At 37.9% G+C, this 17,059-nt stretch overlaps 1 protein-coding gene across 12 annotated transcripts in view; it reads right to left on the bottom strand.

Moving 5' to 3' along the window:
• Nucleotides 1–6: 6 nt before the first annotated feature.
• Nucleotides 7–17,059, bottom strand: part of MTM1 (myotubularin 1) — a 31,276-nt gene continuing 14,223 nt past the window's right edge. For 8 of the 12 annotated variants that reach the window (XM_015860763.3, XM_015860765.3, XM_015860760.3 and 5 more), the window contains 9 exons: nucleotides 14,426–14,509; nucleotides 13,169–13,318; nucleotides 11,970–12,158; nucleotides 9,109–9,294; nucleotides 8,313–8,519; nucleotides 6,402–6,494; nucleotides 5,295–5,408; nucleotides 4,772–4,948; nucleotides 7–2,839 (listed from right to left, as the gene is read on the bottom strand). In XM_015860763.3, coding sequence (XP_015716249.1) covers nucleotides 2,672–2,839; nucleotides 4,772–4,948; nucleotides 5,295–5,408; nucleotides 6,402–6,494; nucleotides 8,313–8,519; nucleotides 9,109–9,294; nucleotides 11,970–12,158; nucleotides 13,169–13,318; nucleotides 14,426–14,509 — 1,368 coding nt within the window. In that variant the 3' untranslated portion in view covers nucleotides 7–2,671. The remainder of the gene's footprint in view (nucleotides 2,840–4,771; nucleotides 4,949–5,294; nucleotides 5,409–6,401; nucleotides 6,495–8,312; nucleotides 8,520–9,108; nucleotides 9,295–11,969; nucleotides 12,159–13,168; nucleotides 13,319–14,425; nucleotides 14,510–17,059) is intronic. The other 4 variants (XM_085546382.1, XM_085546384.1, XM_015860762.3 and 1 more) reach the window with 1 other exon arrangement.

A 17,059-nucleotide genomic window follows, 5' to 3' on the forward strand; every position in this document is an offset into this window, starting at 1 on the left:
GAATGATTGTAAAGAGAAATCTAGAAACCTTTATTTCTTTATTCCCATCCACGCACATACAGAGCACACGGAGCCCAGGCTCCCCTCCCGCCCCGCTTCAGAGCGGCTCTCATCGCCCGGCGCCTCACGGTTCTGCTGCAAGAGGCCCGGGGCTCAAGTGTGACACCGTACAAACCGAGCTCCAACATACTTCCAAAGGAGGCAGTGTGCGAGGCTTTCGTAGGTAACACTCATAACGGGGATGCTGGGATGGATAAGGCATGCAGCAAAGGAAGAAGGCAGTCTGCAGTAACTTCCCAGTACAAAACAGGGTCCGTGGAAGGAAGGATACAAGAGAAATAAAACAATAACACAGTAACAGAGCTCAGGCCAGTGTTTCACAAAGGACAGCACGGAGCTGTAGCTGCTGCTGGCTACAGCCCAGCTCTCCCTCTCCCAAAACTGGCAGTCATTGCCCATCACTTCCTTATTCACCACCTCAGGAACTTCCTGGCTCGGACCTGGGGAGGCTCACATCACAATGCCAAATGACAGCCCAAATACTCATCTGGATGGAAAGGAGCTTCCTATGAACACTGATCCAAACCAGCAATATGAAGAATGGAATCTAAGTAATGAACTGAGCGCATAAAGATCTTTCCATTATGTTACATTTCCCCACACACAACAGGTTATCGTGTAGTGTAGAATTATACCTTCTGAACTTCCCCACACCGCTCAGAGATGTCACCGATGTACTCAACTCAAATACAGAAACATTAAATATTCTAATAAAATTAGCTTTATATATACGTATCTATATACATATAGAAACTACAAGTAAAAGGCAAAATATACCAGAATATGCATAGTTCTCAAAAGTGTATCTCAGCCGAGTATCTTCCTTCATCTGAAATAAATGCATCTTGTTTACCTCAACGAGCCAAGCTTTGGGATCACGGCATTTCTTGTTGGTTTGGAAACCACAGTGAAAAATACTGAAGGGAAAATGAAATTTAAAGGACAAAGAAATAAGTCGTGTGCATTTTAGAGCACACGCGCTGTATGCTCTGAGCTTCCCTGAACATAAAGTAGTGCAACTCCGTGTCTGCGCTGAAGCAAATGGAGAGGCAGCACATTCTAATTCCTTTGAAAGAAAAAACACTGCTCCTAAAAAATATCCCTCTAAACTTTGACTGACTCTGTGGAATTATAGCTTTAAACTTAGTTTTTGTATGCAAAATATTTACACATTATAAACTCGCGGAATTTCTAATAAAACTATATCATGTATACTTACACGCACCTTAATTTATATATAATACTATTATATCCTGCTGATCCAAACTCACTGCATGTACAATAATTTACAGTGACAGAAGCCTCGAGCATCAGAACATTTCATTTCAAATAACAATAGCAGAGTGCTCTACAAATTAGGAAATGCAAAATTTCCTGGATTGCCTGAATATCATTAAACCTGTGGGAATATGCAATATCCTAATTAAATATCGGGTAGCAAGGTCTGTCTGTCATAAAGAAATGCTTGCAACTATTACAAAATACCTGAAAAGAGCAAGTTAAAGGTTTATAAAACGCCTCTGAAATAAAGACCTCAAACTAGAACTCAGTGGAGGGTTCAGTGCAAGTGCACGCACTCTATGCAGATCTCCTATACTGAAGTCCCTTAAATATTTAAGAATAAATTCATTAAACAAAAGTTAAATATACAGTGAACAGCAGAGTAGAAATTTACACGTTTTCAACAGTATTCAGAACTGATAGAGTTTTTTTTTTTTTGCCTACTTTGGTATAAAAGCTCCTCTAAACAGGCACATTTATTTTTATAAGACGTACTCGAGCTTTAATACAATGGCTGTTGCTGGATATTTAGGCAGCATCCCTGGGGATCTGCTTTTAACTCTATAAACCTTATTTAGCAATGTTTTGTTCTGTATTAATCCATAAAGTCAATACAGCCAATAGCGATCATTTGTAATACACTGCAAAACAGGACCTCTCAGAATCCAGTGCAACTGTCATCTCTTAAAAAAATACAATAAAAAACCATCTTTTCTTTTGATACCTGCTGGGCGACCTGCACTGTTTAATTAAAACTAGATCCTTCCATCTTTTCATTTATTTTGGAGCAAGAAAACGTGGAACTCTCGGATAACCAGAACATTTTAACTTCGTAACTTCCCTCTGAAATCTCACCACGTGATTTATTTTTGCCTCACCAAGTCCACAGCCGTATTCCTAACAGGAATAGACACGTGGTTACTTTTACACGATTTGAATATTCCTCTTGATGTTAATGGGTTTTATTCACAATATCCAAGACTGCTCATGAATTCCCTTACAGGAAGGACAGACCTATAATGTAATAAATTAAAGCATTCTTATGAAAACAATAAATCAATTTCATTTCAAACTGTACCAGACTTTCCAAAATAACTCTAAAGTACTCTGTAACTAGAAGTCAATTATTCCTGTTCCCAGTTTACAGGTTCCGAAAGGCACATAATGGAAGAGTTGGTTTTGTTCTGAAGTCCTCCTCGAATGAAGACAGTCTAAAATACTTTGTGTTAGGACAATCTAACGTAAGGCATTAAAATACTCTTCTTTATACTCTTAGATCTATGTTAAGCACCACTTGCTATTATGATATAGAAAGAAGCCAACGTTTTCTTCAAAAATGTGTTTGTACGTGGGACATCATTTGTGAGGGAGACGTTGACGAGGCTGATGAGTTGGATATCTTAGAGTTATTTGTGATCTGTAGTTCTTCAAGTCTCCTCATGTAATCGTCTCGCAACGCAAGGAGCTCCATGTAACGCTGCTCCACTGGATTTGGCTGCTAGAAAGAGATCAGTGTTAGTCCTTTATCACTGTAGTCCAAATACATCCACACAAGCAAATGTTTTGTCTTCCCTGAAAAAGAAATGGTTAGCCAAGCTGAAGATCTTTGGCTCTGCTGATCAGATGAAGATGAAACCTTCAGTTTGAGTATCTGCCCTTACTGATAAAGTTCACTTCAATTCTTAAATAGTAACTTTGCAACTGTATGTAAATGGAGAAAAAATACACGACTTTGTGAACTCTCAGAGCACAACAGACCACTCACAGCCACAGTACCTTAACGATACCTATTTTAAGCTTAGCTTACTTTACATGGATGCCCAAAGCAGACACAGAGCCTGAGCTTACTTAGTTCTATCCACCCGTCAAGAAGTTTCTACCCTTTCTCAATTAACCCCTCAGAGTTAACAACAACAAAGTTGCAGAAGCAAATTTAAATACACAACCAGTTCAGGATCACCTGAATCACTCAGTCTCAGACGCAACATTCCCTAGGTGCCCCAGATAAAGGAGGTGATAAGTATTGAAGCAAATGTGTAAGTAGGATCAATGACTGAGTCTAGTTACTAGGATGAGAGACACAGGGTTAATGATGCAGCTTGTGACAGAGTAGACTCTTCACTAGACACAAGTCTGATAGCCCCAGCACGCTTCTAACACTAACAGGGTCATCTCAAAAAACTGGCTTAAGCTACACATTCACTACTCAGATACTTAAGTTTCATGTGCAAGAGAACAACTGCTTGTGTTTTGCACTTAAATATGGTGAAAATGAGGGGCCACTAGCAAAAGCACAGAATATTGTATCACATAGGTCTGTATTTTTAGTAGGAAACTACTTCCAAAAGCCTTTCCTGAATAATGGCAAAGAATTTCCAAGTTGATTTACAGCTAATTTTTTATGCCCCATAAGCCTTCATGTTCTAAATTTAATCATTGGATTCACTTTTGACAAAACGCCTTCATCCTGCACAGCAAGCAACAGAAGCTTCAAATGAGAACCTGAAATTCAAACTGGCAACAAACTCCTAACAAAATATAGCAATACTGTCTGGCTCTCTTACAGCCTCTGGAGTGCTGAAAATAATATAGATCAGCTGCAGAAGAGGAACTGCATTGCTTGATTCATTCCAGAATCTGAATTGTGAACACTGCTTCTGTCAAAGAAATTGCTCCTCTGCCTTATACTCAAAGCTATGCAGGTCGTCAAGCAAGACAAATAAGTCTCTGTACACTATCTTTTTGCCTAGATTTTTAGCAAGATTATAACAAAAAATTGAGCATTTATATATCAAGAACAAACATAATTTGATAAGAGTGTTCCTGGATTACTAATCTGATTCACTTGTAAAATTATCCATAATAGCTTTTCTCCAGTGTTTATACAGTGTAAACAACAGGTCAAAGCTTTAGCAAAAAACAAACCAAAACTTATCAATAGTCATCAATGCAAACAGCAGTTTTAGAAGACTAAGTGATAAGGTCATCTTACTTTGTAAAAGACTTTGTATTATCTGCCAGAAAAGGGTGAAAGAACAGGCAAATGCAATGAAGCAAACTTGTGGTGCCAACGCTTCTACTCCTCAGGGTTCAGTAAGCACTAAGTCTTGTCATTCACCCTCTGGTAACATCCAGTACCATTAAGAATGTACTTCCAAGGAAAGGGGACAGAAGGAATTTGAAGATGACTTGATCCTAAGCAGTGAAACCAGCTCAATGTTCTGAGACGAGTTGGGTGATAAAAACAACAACAAAAAACCCCACCATTTAAATCAGCACTTTCATCTTTTTTCCTCCTCCCATCCTTACAAACAGCATGTTAGAAAATATATATATATATATATATTAGATTACAGATACTATTCTACATAGCAGTTTTAACACAAAAATTACTTCCGAAGTCTTTAAATGTTTTAGACAATTTACTTACTTGCTGTCGGATTCTTGGGTTCCATCTGATGTAGTAATTGACCCAGAGCTCAAGGTGACGCATGCTGGCTACTGGATAGAGAGCTCTGTTTAGTTCTTTACTATAAAAAGGATTGGTGTATTTAGACTTGTCGCTGTTTATTAAAGACCACAGTGATAATGTTTTTTCAGTCACTTTCTGAAAAGAAATTGAAATAAGAACCATAAACATTTGCACAGAATCAGGGAAACCAAAGAAGTCATAGTTGCAGTCTAAAAATAACATTTAGGATTTACTTAAAAGCACAGTAAGTTAAGAATATTTCTAATACAATAAAACTGGTTTGTTTGTTTTACAAGTATTGCAGTGACAGCATAGCCTTTAAGCTACCAAAACCAAGGCATTTACCATGTACTCTATTCTGCAATAAGGCCAGTTCAGGAACACTAACATACAAGGAATATAATAGAATAGAGTCAGCATTTATTGTCATCATCTGCAGACAACACAGCAATGCAATGAAACAATCAGTGGTATGACTGACCTCTTTTTCTCTAACAGACTCGCTGTTGTATAAGAAAGTCCCAAACCGGCAGCTGTACAAGTGATCCAGGATTGTAATCAACAATTGTTCATTGAATTCAAAGGCTGTAGGAAACTAATAACAGAAAAAGACAATTTGTTCTTTAATTGCAAAAGCAGAGAGTGTTAGGAGACAAATGAAGGCATTTAGAAGCCTGAAAACATTTAAGAAAAATTTAAGACAACACTTTCATTACTACATGGCAGAATAAATGTTCAGAAATCATGAAGCATTCACAGAATCACAGAATGACCCGAGTTGGAAGGGACCTCAAGGATCATGTAGTTCCAACCCCCCTGCCTGGCAGGGCCACCAAACATACACCTTTACTAGATCAGGTTGCCCAGGGCCCCGTCCAACCTGGTCTTGAACACCTCCAAGGACGGGGCATCCACAACCTCCCTGGGCAGCCTGTTCCAGGGCCTAACCACTCTCCTAGTGAAGAACTTCCTTAAACTAGCCATTAAGAACTATGCACTCAAAATGTTCTGGTTGCCTCTAGTTTCTAAAAAGAATACATTTCTGAATTGTTACAATCATATTTATGTGTACTAGAGAGAATGATATTCATACTGCACACTTAATAGTGCAACATCAAACAAGAAACTGGTTTAGCTCCTAATTCCTGGCCCTAAACAGACAAAATTGACTGCTTTGTTTCACTACTTAGTGAAGAGATGCTTAAATCACAACAATCAACACCTCCCTTTCTAAGCTCTGATGAAACAACACTGCCCAGGTATATGAAGGAACAGCTTCACAGAAAACGATGAAATGAAACAAGCAGGCCCTAGGCTAAGCCAGTTGGTCACAATCTCCAGTACACACTCCCTGCCTGCAAGAACAGTGCCTGATATGAAGCAGCATAAACACAGCCTGTATACAATTTATAGAAATAGGAAAGAGAAATGGCGTGCCTTAAAAGCAAACATACTATTTCTGCCTAGAGCGTTGGGGCAGAGGTATGCTGTCTTCCTGAAATACTTTTTTGCTCAGTTGTTTAAAGATCTAAGTTTTGAATTCAGTAACCCCTAAAAGCCTTACCACCTGAAGAATGACATAACGTACCTGTTTAGACATCTGCCAGACACAATCAATAAACTGCAGGAAGATGGGCGATCTGTCTGCATCAGCATGGTTTTTATCACCGTGCCCTATTCTCTGAAACAAAGCAATGGGGCCTCTTGTTAACCAAAACAACACATTTTATGGCCAACAGACACTGTTTCTTATTTTACAATAGAACGTAACCACTTCTGTAATAGAGCACCCTGTTTTCAGCATTCGTTATTGTATCATGGAGGAGAGATTCAGGGAACTACTGCAAAGATATTCCAAAGTTGTCCTGTTATTAAAAAACAAAGTGCTAGTTAATGGAAAAACAGAATTATTAATCCATAAATCATTCATTACATCACAAATAAGATATTTTGAACTACATTTACACACTATCAAAATCCAAGCCATATATTTTGTCTTCTTTTGTAATTATGGCCTCTAGAGATCCTGTATCATAGGAACTATCTACACTATCTTCTCTGCCCATCTCCACGCTTGAATCTGATGACATAACCTGAGATGGACAGGGAACAGAACAGAGCATGGAGAAATGTTCATATTCTTGACAGAAAACTCACACACGTTGTACAAATTTGGGAGATCCACCTTATTCTGAAAAAGCAACCAATGTAGCAATCAAAGGCATTCTCCTCACAGATGAAAAATAGTAAGTTCAGTAAAAGATATCCCCTTTCCACATCTAAGAGTTGAAAACAGATGGAGATTCAAGGAAAACAGATTTTGTAACTCCTCTCATTCTACTTGAACATACTTGCCTGGAGGATACCAAGGAAGAGCATGTATGTTGAACTACGATGTTGTCAATCTGCCTGTAAGATAGCAGGCAGAATGTGTCCTAAGGGCACGAAAAGTGATGAAACCATTACATCTCCCTGTAATATCTAATAATGTACAAGGTAACTTGAAATAATAGAACTGAATGGCAGGAAATGAAGGGAAATGAGGGGTTGCATCCAGAGTAAGGAGTTAAAACACACAAATAGTCCCTCCTTGGCCTCCAGTTTTCACAGTTTAAATTAAGTGATATCTATTAGCAGTCTTACATGTTCAGTAAGGAAAGTCCACTTTAGCCAGCAGTTATAGGATCTTGCTAAGGACTGGTATGGGCCCGAGTATCTTCTCATTTGTAATTTATTCCCTATCTCATATTTCTTGTAATAGAATTCATCATTAGAACAATGACATTCCACTTAGCAAGCTATGCTGCAAGCTGGATACTGCAGTACATTCACCAGCTATTTTGCTTCCCCAGGTCCCTCATACAGATCTCCTGCAGCCAAATTTAAGAAGAGAAGTTCCACTAAGAGTCCGAAAAGTTTCCTAACACACCAGTGCCCTAGACTTTGCATTCCACACAGTCTGAATACATACAGCTACAATCTCCCCTTATCTTCTAAGTACCTAGAAAAAGACAGAACAGAACTAGAGTTGACGTTACCAGTGACAGCCTTTTTATATCTATTATAACAATTTCTACAACATTTGAGATGAAGTATTGAAAACATCACCCAGTGCATTGCTCAGACTTGTTCAGCTGCCTCCCATGACACTTACAGTAGTCCATATGTGGGGGAAGCAGGGATAAGGGAAAGAAAAAAGCCTCAAATCCCAACCCAATTTTATTATTTTCTGGAACAGCTGGGAGGCCACCATAGAATCATAATATCTCCAGCCGGAAGGGACCCACATGGATCACTGAGTCCGACTCCTGGCCTAACCCAAAAATCAGACAGGTCCCAAACAAAAAAGCTCTGTTCATTTCTACGTAGATACGTTTTAAGTCAGAATCCCCCAAAACGAGAAGAATTATCCAGCGCTGCCACAATGAGTAGTTTAACATTGGAAACACTATACAATGGTAATGTAGCATGGCCCTTGTGATTATCTTCCAGTTCTTACCGATGCGAATTTGTGTCCAAAGCTTATCCACTCTTTTTGCACTAGAACTTCAAAGCCTTCAATTGTTCTGTAGTAGCTGTCAAGCATCAACATGGCCAGTGATGTCAGCTGTGCTGTTCGGTCCCAGCCATCACTGCAGTGAACCAGCACAGAGCTCCTTCCTGAGGATACCTTGTCTGCCACTTGAATAGCTCCTGTCAAGACAAGCTAACAAAGAGGAACAGACACCAAACAAAGGAGATCAGTGTTATCACTCTAAGAAAATAAATTGATTTCTTTTTATCTAGAGAGTATCTACATTGATACTGTTTCCATTAAAAGACCTACAGAGCATGGTGTAATTAACTGGAAAAGAATCTTCTAGGAGATAAAGTAAATTTATTGTATAAAAATAGAGGAACAGATTGGTTCCCTAATACCTTAGTAAGATCTAATTTATCTCACAGGAAATTCTTAAAAAATGGGACAGAAAACAGTAACCTTGATAAAATGAAGAACATAAGCTTCTTTTTAAAAGAAATAGAGGATTTACCATTGGAATTATTCTCTATAAACTTTGTATTTCATTTGGCTCTTTCCTTTGAACTAAACTACTCAAGTATCACAGTTAGAAAAAGGCACCTCTACCATTCTAATAGGCTTATTTTCCAAATATTAACTTAAAATGAAAATGTTAAGTAGGGTTCATTACATAATACACTAATAATTCTGCACAGCTGTACTCGATGCAAAAAAGTTCTAAGTTCAATTAGTAAATACGAACTTAATTTATTTCAAATAGACAGCTAAAAATCACCTTTATATGTTCTAACCAATGGGTTGATTCCAGACTTGACAACCAGTGAGACTCTTCCACGTTAGGATAAACAATGTCTTTCAATTTCTTCAAGGATTCCCTCATGACATGAATATTGTGAATGTCCAAGAAGAAAAGCTCTGCATTGGGATATGCATCTTCACTTTCATATCCGCCACCAGTTGCCTATAAACAAGAAATGTAAAATTAACTTCAGTCGTACATACACTGTCATAGCTGCATTTTAACACAAGAGCAATGGAGGGATACTTTATGTTGCATAACTAGAAAATGAAATATAATTTCACTCAGTTGTTTGCTTGCTTAAAACAACACATTCAGTTGAAAGCTCAGAAAGAGCAAATGCTGCAGAAAACATTATACTTCCATTCCTCCAAAAAGACAAAATATGTAAGTATATAATAGATGACCAGAAAGACATTCAAACTACTGTCAGTCCCTTCAAAACCTCAGGGAACAACCCTAAATGGGGAAATGAATTAATTTAAGACTAAAAAGTTGTTCATAGCATTGGGCCTGGAAGCCTTTGAATGAGATTAAACTTGCCAGGTTAAGTACAGTGGGCTGGCACTGAGTCAAGACTCAGAGTGCTTTCAGAATAAAAGACATTTGTACCTTCCTTATTACTTTTAAGACTCATCGTGGTAAACAGGTTTTCCTTGACAAACATTACAACACCAATGTTTTTTGTATCATTTCTGTTTACTTTTCCCACAAGAGATTAAGCAAACTGAAGATTCTGAGTACAAAAGAAATCAACTTTCTTCTCCGGCAAATTATAAAGGTTAAATTAAAACGTAGAGTACATCACACAAAGCAGCAGTTACTTGTAACATTCTAGATCAGCACTTTCTGGGAATAAAGTTGCTGATATCTTTGTTTCTATGCTAATTAGACAGAAATTCAATCAAAAGGATTTTTCTACTTCTGTACACCAGTAATTTAAACGAGAGCAAATCTTACATTTTCCAGTGCAAATTTGCTATATTTACATATACACCCACACACATACATATGTATATATAATCTTTATTGTGCTTACACCATCTAGTTATTTAATATTGAAATTTGAACTGATACTGGAGTACATAAAAACAGTAAGATGTTTGGCCAAGTAGAATTAAATTTTAGAGTTCACTTGAGATTAAGCTAAAATTAAGAATTAAGTTTAAGAATATTAGCATCAGCCTCTAAGAAGTAACGAAGTAAAAATATTGAAGTTTACTTTAAAGTAACAATCCTACCATCAGTTTTTTTTCTAATTACTGAAGGCTAAATGTTAAGATCACCAAGAAACTGGAAAGTCACATAGTCAAAAGAAGTCTATTATTCTGCTGCTCTCTCAAAGCATTTCTTCACCACCATAGCAGAGGATGCACATGGTGACAAAGGCAGGACAAAAACCACACTTATTTTAGGACAATGCCACGGATGAGATCTTCTGAAGATAGCTGCAAAACCAAAGTGCTTCCTATAGACAGGAAAGACGTGCCATGCCATTAATTGTGGTAAATAGTTACTGTGTTTATAAGCCATTACTGCCACCAATTACACATCAGACAACAAGCTAAAGTACAGCACAGCCTTTCCCCATTAGTACCACCTACATTTCTGTTTGGTCGCATCATATCCCTCTTCTATGCTCTCTCTACCTCCTTTCTCAGATGTGTGGATATTCTCAGAGCTACCAGGCTCTCTACTAAAGGAAGCAATAACTGTTTGTCTCTTTCCTTTGAGCATCCTGAAGCACAAGTATAGAATGGTTGTAATTTTAGCATTAGGACTACAGCAACTCCTCCTTACCGTTTGATTCTGACCGATGAATAAGCCAACTCTGTTTCATTGAGATCTCAAGCCCTCTTGAGCTCACCTGTCTCACACTCTTTGCTGCACAGAATCACATTTCACTAGTAAGTACCAGAGCTTGTTGTTGTCACTTGCACCTGAAGTTCACTGGGTAACAGTGAACCTTCCTTGCCCTGCTGCTGCCTCTCTGCTGAGGCAGACTATGTTACCAGTGGCCTTCTGGAGGCCATCACAGTACCTGAGAGGGAAGCAGGTACAGTGACTTATAAAGAAAGAGAAAATTAAACGCGTGCCTTTCACCTCCACAGCGTGATCAGAGTTTCTATATAAGCAAGGAGTACAATTATGCCTTCAGTGCTTTATGGCTAATATAAAACTGACACTCTGTGACCAGCATTATCTGATCACGCCTGAACAATCCAGACCTCGCCAGGGTGGGGTAGGAGAGCTGGAGGCGGAAATAAGCTACAGGGACACCTTTCATTCTGATTCCATTTGGGCTTTGCTGACAGATTTGAACAGAGTCATTTTGTCAGATGGAAATACTTTTTGTAACTGCACTTATTATCAACAGGTACCTATGGAAGAATGCAAATATTCAGGATTATGCTTATCCTGTTTAGAGTGTAAACCAAATGTTCATGATTGTTTTCTCTTTATTTGCTGCATGCTTGGATAAGTCTGAAGTGGTTTGTGTACAGGTTAAAAAGAACCAAACAAAAAGATGCCTACCAACGAACTTTGCTTTATATACACTTTTTTCAGAATAGAATTTACGCAGATGCTACAAGGCTATGCTTGACTAATAACACAGGGTAGAGCGTCTTGAAATCCATATATGGTCTTAAAACCCTACTCATGACCCACTTTAGGCACTCATGTTCTTTCACGGTCTTAAGCCTCATTATTTCGATTATGTAAATTTATCTACAGTAAGATTTTTACTGTTTTGAAAAACCTCTTCAAAGAAAACTCGAAATGAAGTCCTCACTGCATCTTCCTTCACAAGTAAGGCCACTAAGCAATCCAATTACCTTGTTTGCAACTGCATTGACATTGGGTCTTGCATCATAGATGGTCAGCTTTGAGATCTGTCCATTAGCCTCTCTGATTATATCAAGGTATCTTTCATCATCTTTATTTCGCTTCCCACTCATTCCAACCAGGGGTTGACTGCAGCGCATAATAACAGCTTGATTCTCTGGATGAATCCATGACAGAACCTAGTCACATCCCAAAAAACATATTAGAAGAAATAAATTTCACTACAAGCTGTAACTTAAAAAAATCACATTCCTTAGATACAGGTAATATAAAAGTTAACTAGTCGCATTTTGTTTCTTCAAAATTTAGCTCCCAAACATCTCTAATTCCCCCAAGTTTCATAAAATTTAATCAACTCTAAAAGAGTTCATTCTCTGACATATTTAACTCTCCCTGAAGTTATATATGCTTGTAAAATCTAATGCATTTTTTTCTAACGTGTTTCAGCTTTCACAATTAATTCTGAAACCTTTCGGCAGTAGTTTGAATGTTTCCCATTGTCCTTGAGGTGTATTTCCTTCCTTGGTCCCCTTTACAAAGGAGGGATTCTGAGGCACAGTGCCTGCTGCCTTCACTGCTTTGTTGCCCCAGGAATGAATTCTAACCATTAAGGACGGGCATCTTAAGACATGGGCAACAGTGAACTATTATGAAAGAATATTTTAGTTACAGAAACATACCCAAAGAGTCAAATGGGTTTAGCTCACATTCTACAGCCCAATTTAAAATTAGACAGGACTAAGAAGTCCAAGAACTTCCTGTAGAGACTATGCATGAGGTTTTGTTTTAGGTCTGACCATCAGAACTTTAAATGCCATGCACTGTTTACCCATGATAAGGATAACATTTGCTATCACGTCTCATGCACATCCAACAATGAACTAGTACAGATGACTATCCTAGGCTCATACTTCATTAAGAAAAGGGAATCTGCATCACTGGCAGTTGTTACTAGACAAATCAAGTTAAAACCAGTGAAGCTGGAATGCATGATTGTCACGGGGGATAACAGAAATGAATCTTGGCCACCACACTAGCTTTAAGTAGTAAGAAAAACTTAAGCCAATCAAAGCTACTTTACCATAATCATTTCCAAATGAATGTTCTCATGTTCAGCAAAATGCTGTTTGGCTGCATGCTTAAAACTAGCTACGCTGAAAGACAGTTTCATCATGCAATTAATACTCACCGGGATTCTATTTCGGGACCTGAATGCAGCAACTTTCTTAAGGTCATCATCTGTTGCATTATATGGCACTACAAGGAGTGATGGATATGTATCGCATAGTCCATAATGTTCATTAATAAATGTTACTCGCCACCGTTCATTAGGAAGTCCCTAAAAGGGAACAAAATTTTTCAACATGTATTTGACTGTACAACTAATGAATCTGCTCTCTAACTTCATGATGGTATTACAGCCACATGGTGGCAACAAGCTCCCAGTGTAACCCAATTATAGCACTGCTTCAAAACAGTAGATGGGACTGGGGAAAGACAATTACTTCCTCTTCTCCCTCAAAGCACCAGCTTTCTATTTTGCCTGCTGACAAGAAATTGTGGCCCTGAAAAGAGGGAGGGAAGAAGTCTGATCTCAGTCTTTCTTCCTTGTAGTCTGATATTACCTTCAATTAAAGTAAATAAATAAATAAAAATCAGTAGGGAGGCTGCCCTGAATCTAAGAAACTACATTTAGTCAGTCTGCTCAGTAAAGTATTTCACAAACAGCAGTCAGGAAATTGTAAAAGACTGATCAGCTCTCCTCATATGCACACAAAATAGGGTTTGTGCAGGCATTTGCATCTTAACTTTTTTGATGTTTTCAGCCTCTACCTTGAACCAAATAGATCACGTGAAAGCCTGGATACACCTTATCCCATTAAAAAGACATAGAAAGAAAAGAAAGGCCATTCTTACTGTAGTATTTAAAGCAAAAATAAATAAGTATCAATTGTCCAATAGTAAGACTATTACACAAGTTAAAATTAAACAACATCCTGTATCACTAATGTTTTTCCACAGCTGTTCTAAGAGCAGGGCAGAATACTGGCAGACATCAATAACTTATTTAAGCAATACTGTTTCTGTAAAGATTTTTCGAAATTAATATTATATTTCTGGAAGAATAAGATAAAATCAAATTTATACTCGGGACACTTTAGCTGCATACTTGTCACTTTCAATCCCTCTCCTCCCCCCAGTCTACTTAACAGAGGCACATTGTAAGTGGTATTAATAACTTCTTTCAAAGAGCAAACCCTAACCTTCCTACGAGATTCTACTTTCCATTTTAATCTTAACTCTTCCAGTATTTTCTTCCTCACATTTCTGCTTTCTCCACTTCTCAGCTCCCTGTGCTCCAAAAGAGGAATCTACAGGAAAATAATTCTTCTATGCAAGGTTTCAGATAGGAAAGGACCAGGCAAATGAGACTTAAGTAACTCACTTGTCTCCTGTATTCAGACATTGGATTATACACCATCCATCCATTTTCTGAGAACTTTTCTTCATTTGCAAAGGCAAAAAAAAGCTGTAGGATGTAAAGGAAGCTTATTAACCAAAGTGAAGCTGACAAACACAAAGGCTCATCATCATCAGTTACACCCTAATACCCACCATGAAACGAGACCAACTTCCTTACCAACCTCACTCTATCCCACTTAAATTTAATACAAAACATCACAAAGCAAAAAGCAAGAAATAAGAAACAGTGCAATCAAATAAATAAAATAACAGAACCACGATAGTACTTAAAAGCAGAAATGACAAACTGCTAAAAAATTACCAAGTGGATGGATTTTTTTAGTTTGTTTGTGAAATGTTTTAAAATAGCTTATATTAGTTTCTTTCTAACATTTCATATCCTCAACTAAATAAAATGCTGTTTTCTCATCAAGATTTCTCCAACAGGTACAGATGCAATCACTACTTAAAGTACTAGATACTAAATTGAAAGCAGCAAGCATTTTACAACCCATCTCCAATTGATTCTTACTACCTGATATCTGGTTTGCTTTTATACTTCATGAAGATTAAAAAGATGCCAGTGAAACTGAAACCACGTATGCTGGTGGTGGGTTCCACTACCTACTTTCACTTTTCTTTGCTTTTCCACTCTCCAGTCTCATTTATAAAACACAGCACCATTACTCAGGATTCTAACAACTTCCTCATACCTTGTAGCTCGTTTTTCCTTCTCCTCCCAAGCAGGCTGCACTACCTAGTTAATCCTTCTCTGCTTGGTTTGTTTTTACAGTTCATCATGAAAACCAAAGCAGTGTTTATTTTAGGAATCTCTCTCACTGAAAAGAAATGAATTATTTTCATAGCTTATGAATTCTTTGGATGCCAACTGGAGCATGAAACTAAGTTGTTGCAAAACACAGTAGAAAAGCATTTGCTGTCCCGAGCTAACAGAGAAACACAGAAAGCATTCAAGAGCCCCTCGTCATTTGCAACAGCACAGCTGAAAGTCCCCTGGCTACGCAAAGACATTAATAGAAGGAACTGAATGCTGAGCAGAACATCCCAGAACTCAATCAGTTGCGCAGGAGCAGACCTGAACAGATAAGAAGCCCAGGAAATATAGCAAAAAGAAGCAGAAAGACCCACGTGGTTTTAAGGTGCCATGATCGTATCTTCATACAGTGCTTCACAAATGTACCACAGGTGCACATGAAGGTTTTCCTTAGATTTTATGAAAGCAGTAGTAATGGCTTACAGAAAGAACCATCCTCCCCTCCCCAGTGGAATTTGCTACATCCCAAACACGAACTATGCTAAGAATTCACCAAGAAACCAAAGACATGAAGAAGAAACCTACAGAGAAAACAGCAAAGCTGGAATAACAACAGATGACTTAAGAGATGTCTCTTAAGGGTTGACTACACTGCAACAAAAAATTATATGCAGTATGCTACACTGCGTTCCATACAGTTAATCTGGTTACTGCTGAAAGTCTTATTCACTGAACAAAAGAGATCAGTTACAGTTGTGGGTTTTTTTGTTTTTTTTTCAGCTACCAAGAGAAATGGAAAGAAGAAATAAAGAGGTAGGGAAAAAACAAACATTAAATCACTACTTAGAAGAACTGTGGGATGGCAGACTTATGACTAATCAATATCTGCAGCTAGTAAAAACAATAACACATAATACATTAGTTAAGATTCAGAAAAAATCAGACTAAAATCTGTTGGCATATAATTAAAGTTGGGATTTCATTGCAAATCCTTAGTCTAAAAGCAGATGACACTTCAGCTAAAGAATAGACTTTCAAGCACGTAATATTTTTTGTAAGCTACTTTTCAAGCTTCACTGTGCAAATAGTTCTGTTTACTTCCTCACAGGTGCTAACCCACTATTTCAACACATAGAGTCTCTTTTCCAGTCCTCCTACAGCCTAAGTACTTGCCTTCAACAATCAACTTTATCACTGGCATTTTTCACACACAAAAATAAAATCACAAACGATACACAACACAATGTAGTTCTGTGAGATAAAGGAGAGAGCAGCTGCAATGTGAATGCAGCTGGGCAGGCAGTCTACAAATAGTTACGTGTTCACTTATAAAACTATAATAACATAAACACAACATACAATCTATTAGTTCTACCCATCTATTAGATCTACCAATCTATTAGTTCAGTCTATTAGTTCTACCCATCTCTGCACAGTAAAAGAGAAGAAGAGTTAAACAGGGGAAGAGGACTTTTTTCCCCTCCCTATTTCTAATTTACCAGTTTATGCTTTTTATAAATAGACCACAAGGCTTTAGTTTAGTGAAAAAACTGGCAGGTTCTTGGGGTGTTTGAAAACAAAGGTAGTGTTATCCTTGACTTTAGCACGTCATTTCCACATCTCAGCCTGCTGCATTCTACATCTCCATCAGACAGGACCCTATCCCAGGTCTCACTGCTACCTCAAAATCATCCTTACAGATCCAGTAACAACACAATCTGACTCTGAGGCCCTTAGAAGTTACCCGGAGAACTAGTTATGTCAGAGCAAGTCAGACAGTACGTCTATGGTGTCTCTCATCAAAACCAGCAACCCCACAGAATTCTCAAGGTTAGAAATAAA

The sequence above is a fragment of the Coturnix japonica genome, chromosome 4 (assembly GCF_054131305.1).
Source record: "Coturnix japonica strain WE chromosome 4, WE-NBRP24, whole genome shotgun sequence".
In the NCBI taxonomy this organism is placed as follows: Eukaryota; Metazoa; Chordata; class Aves; order Galliformes; family Phasianidae; genus Coturnix; species Coturnix japonica.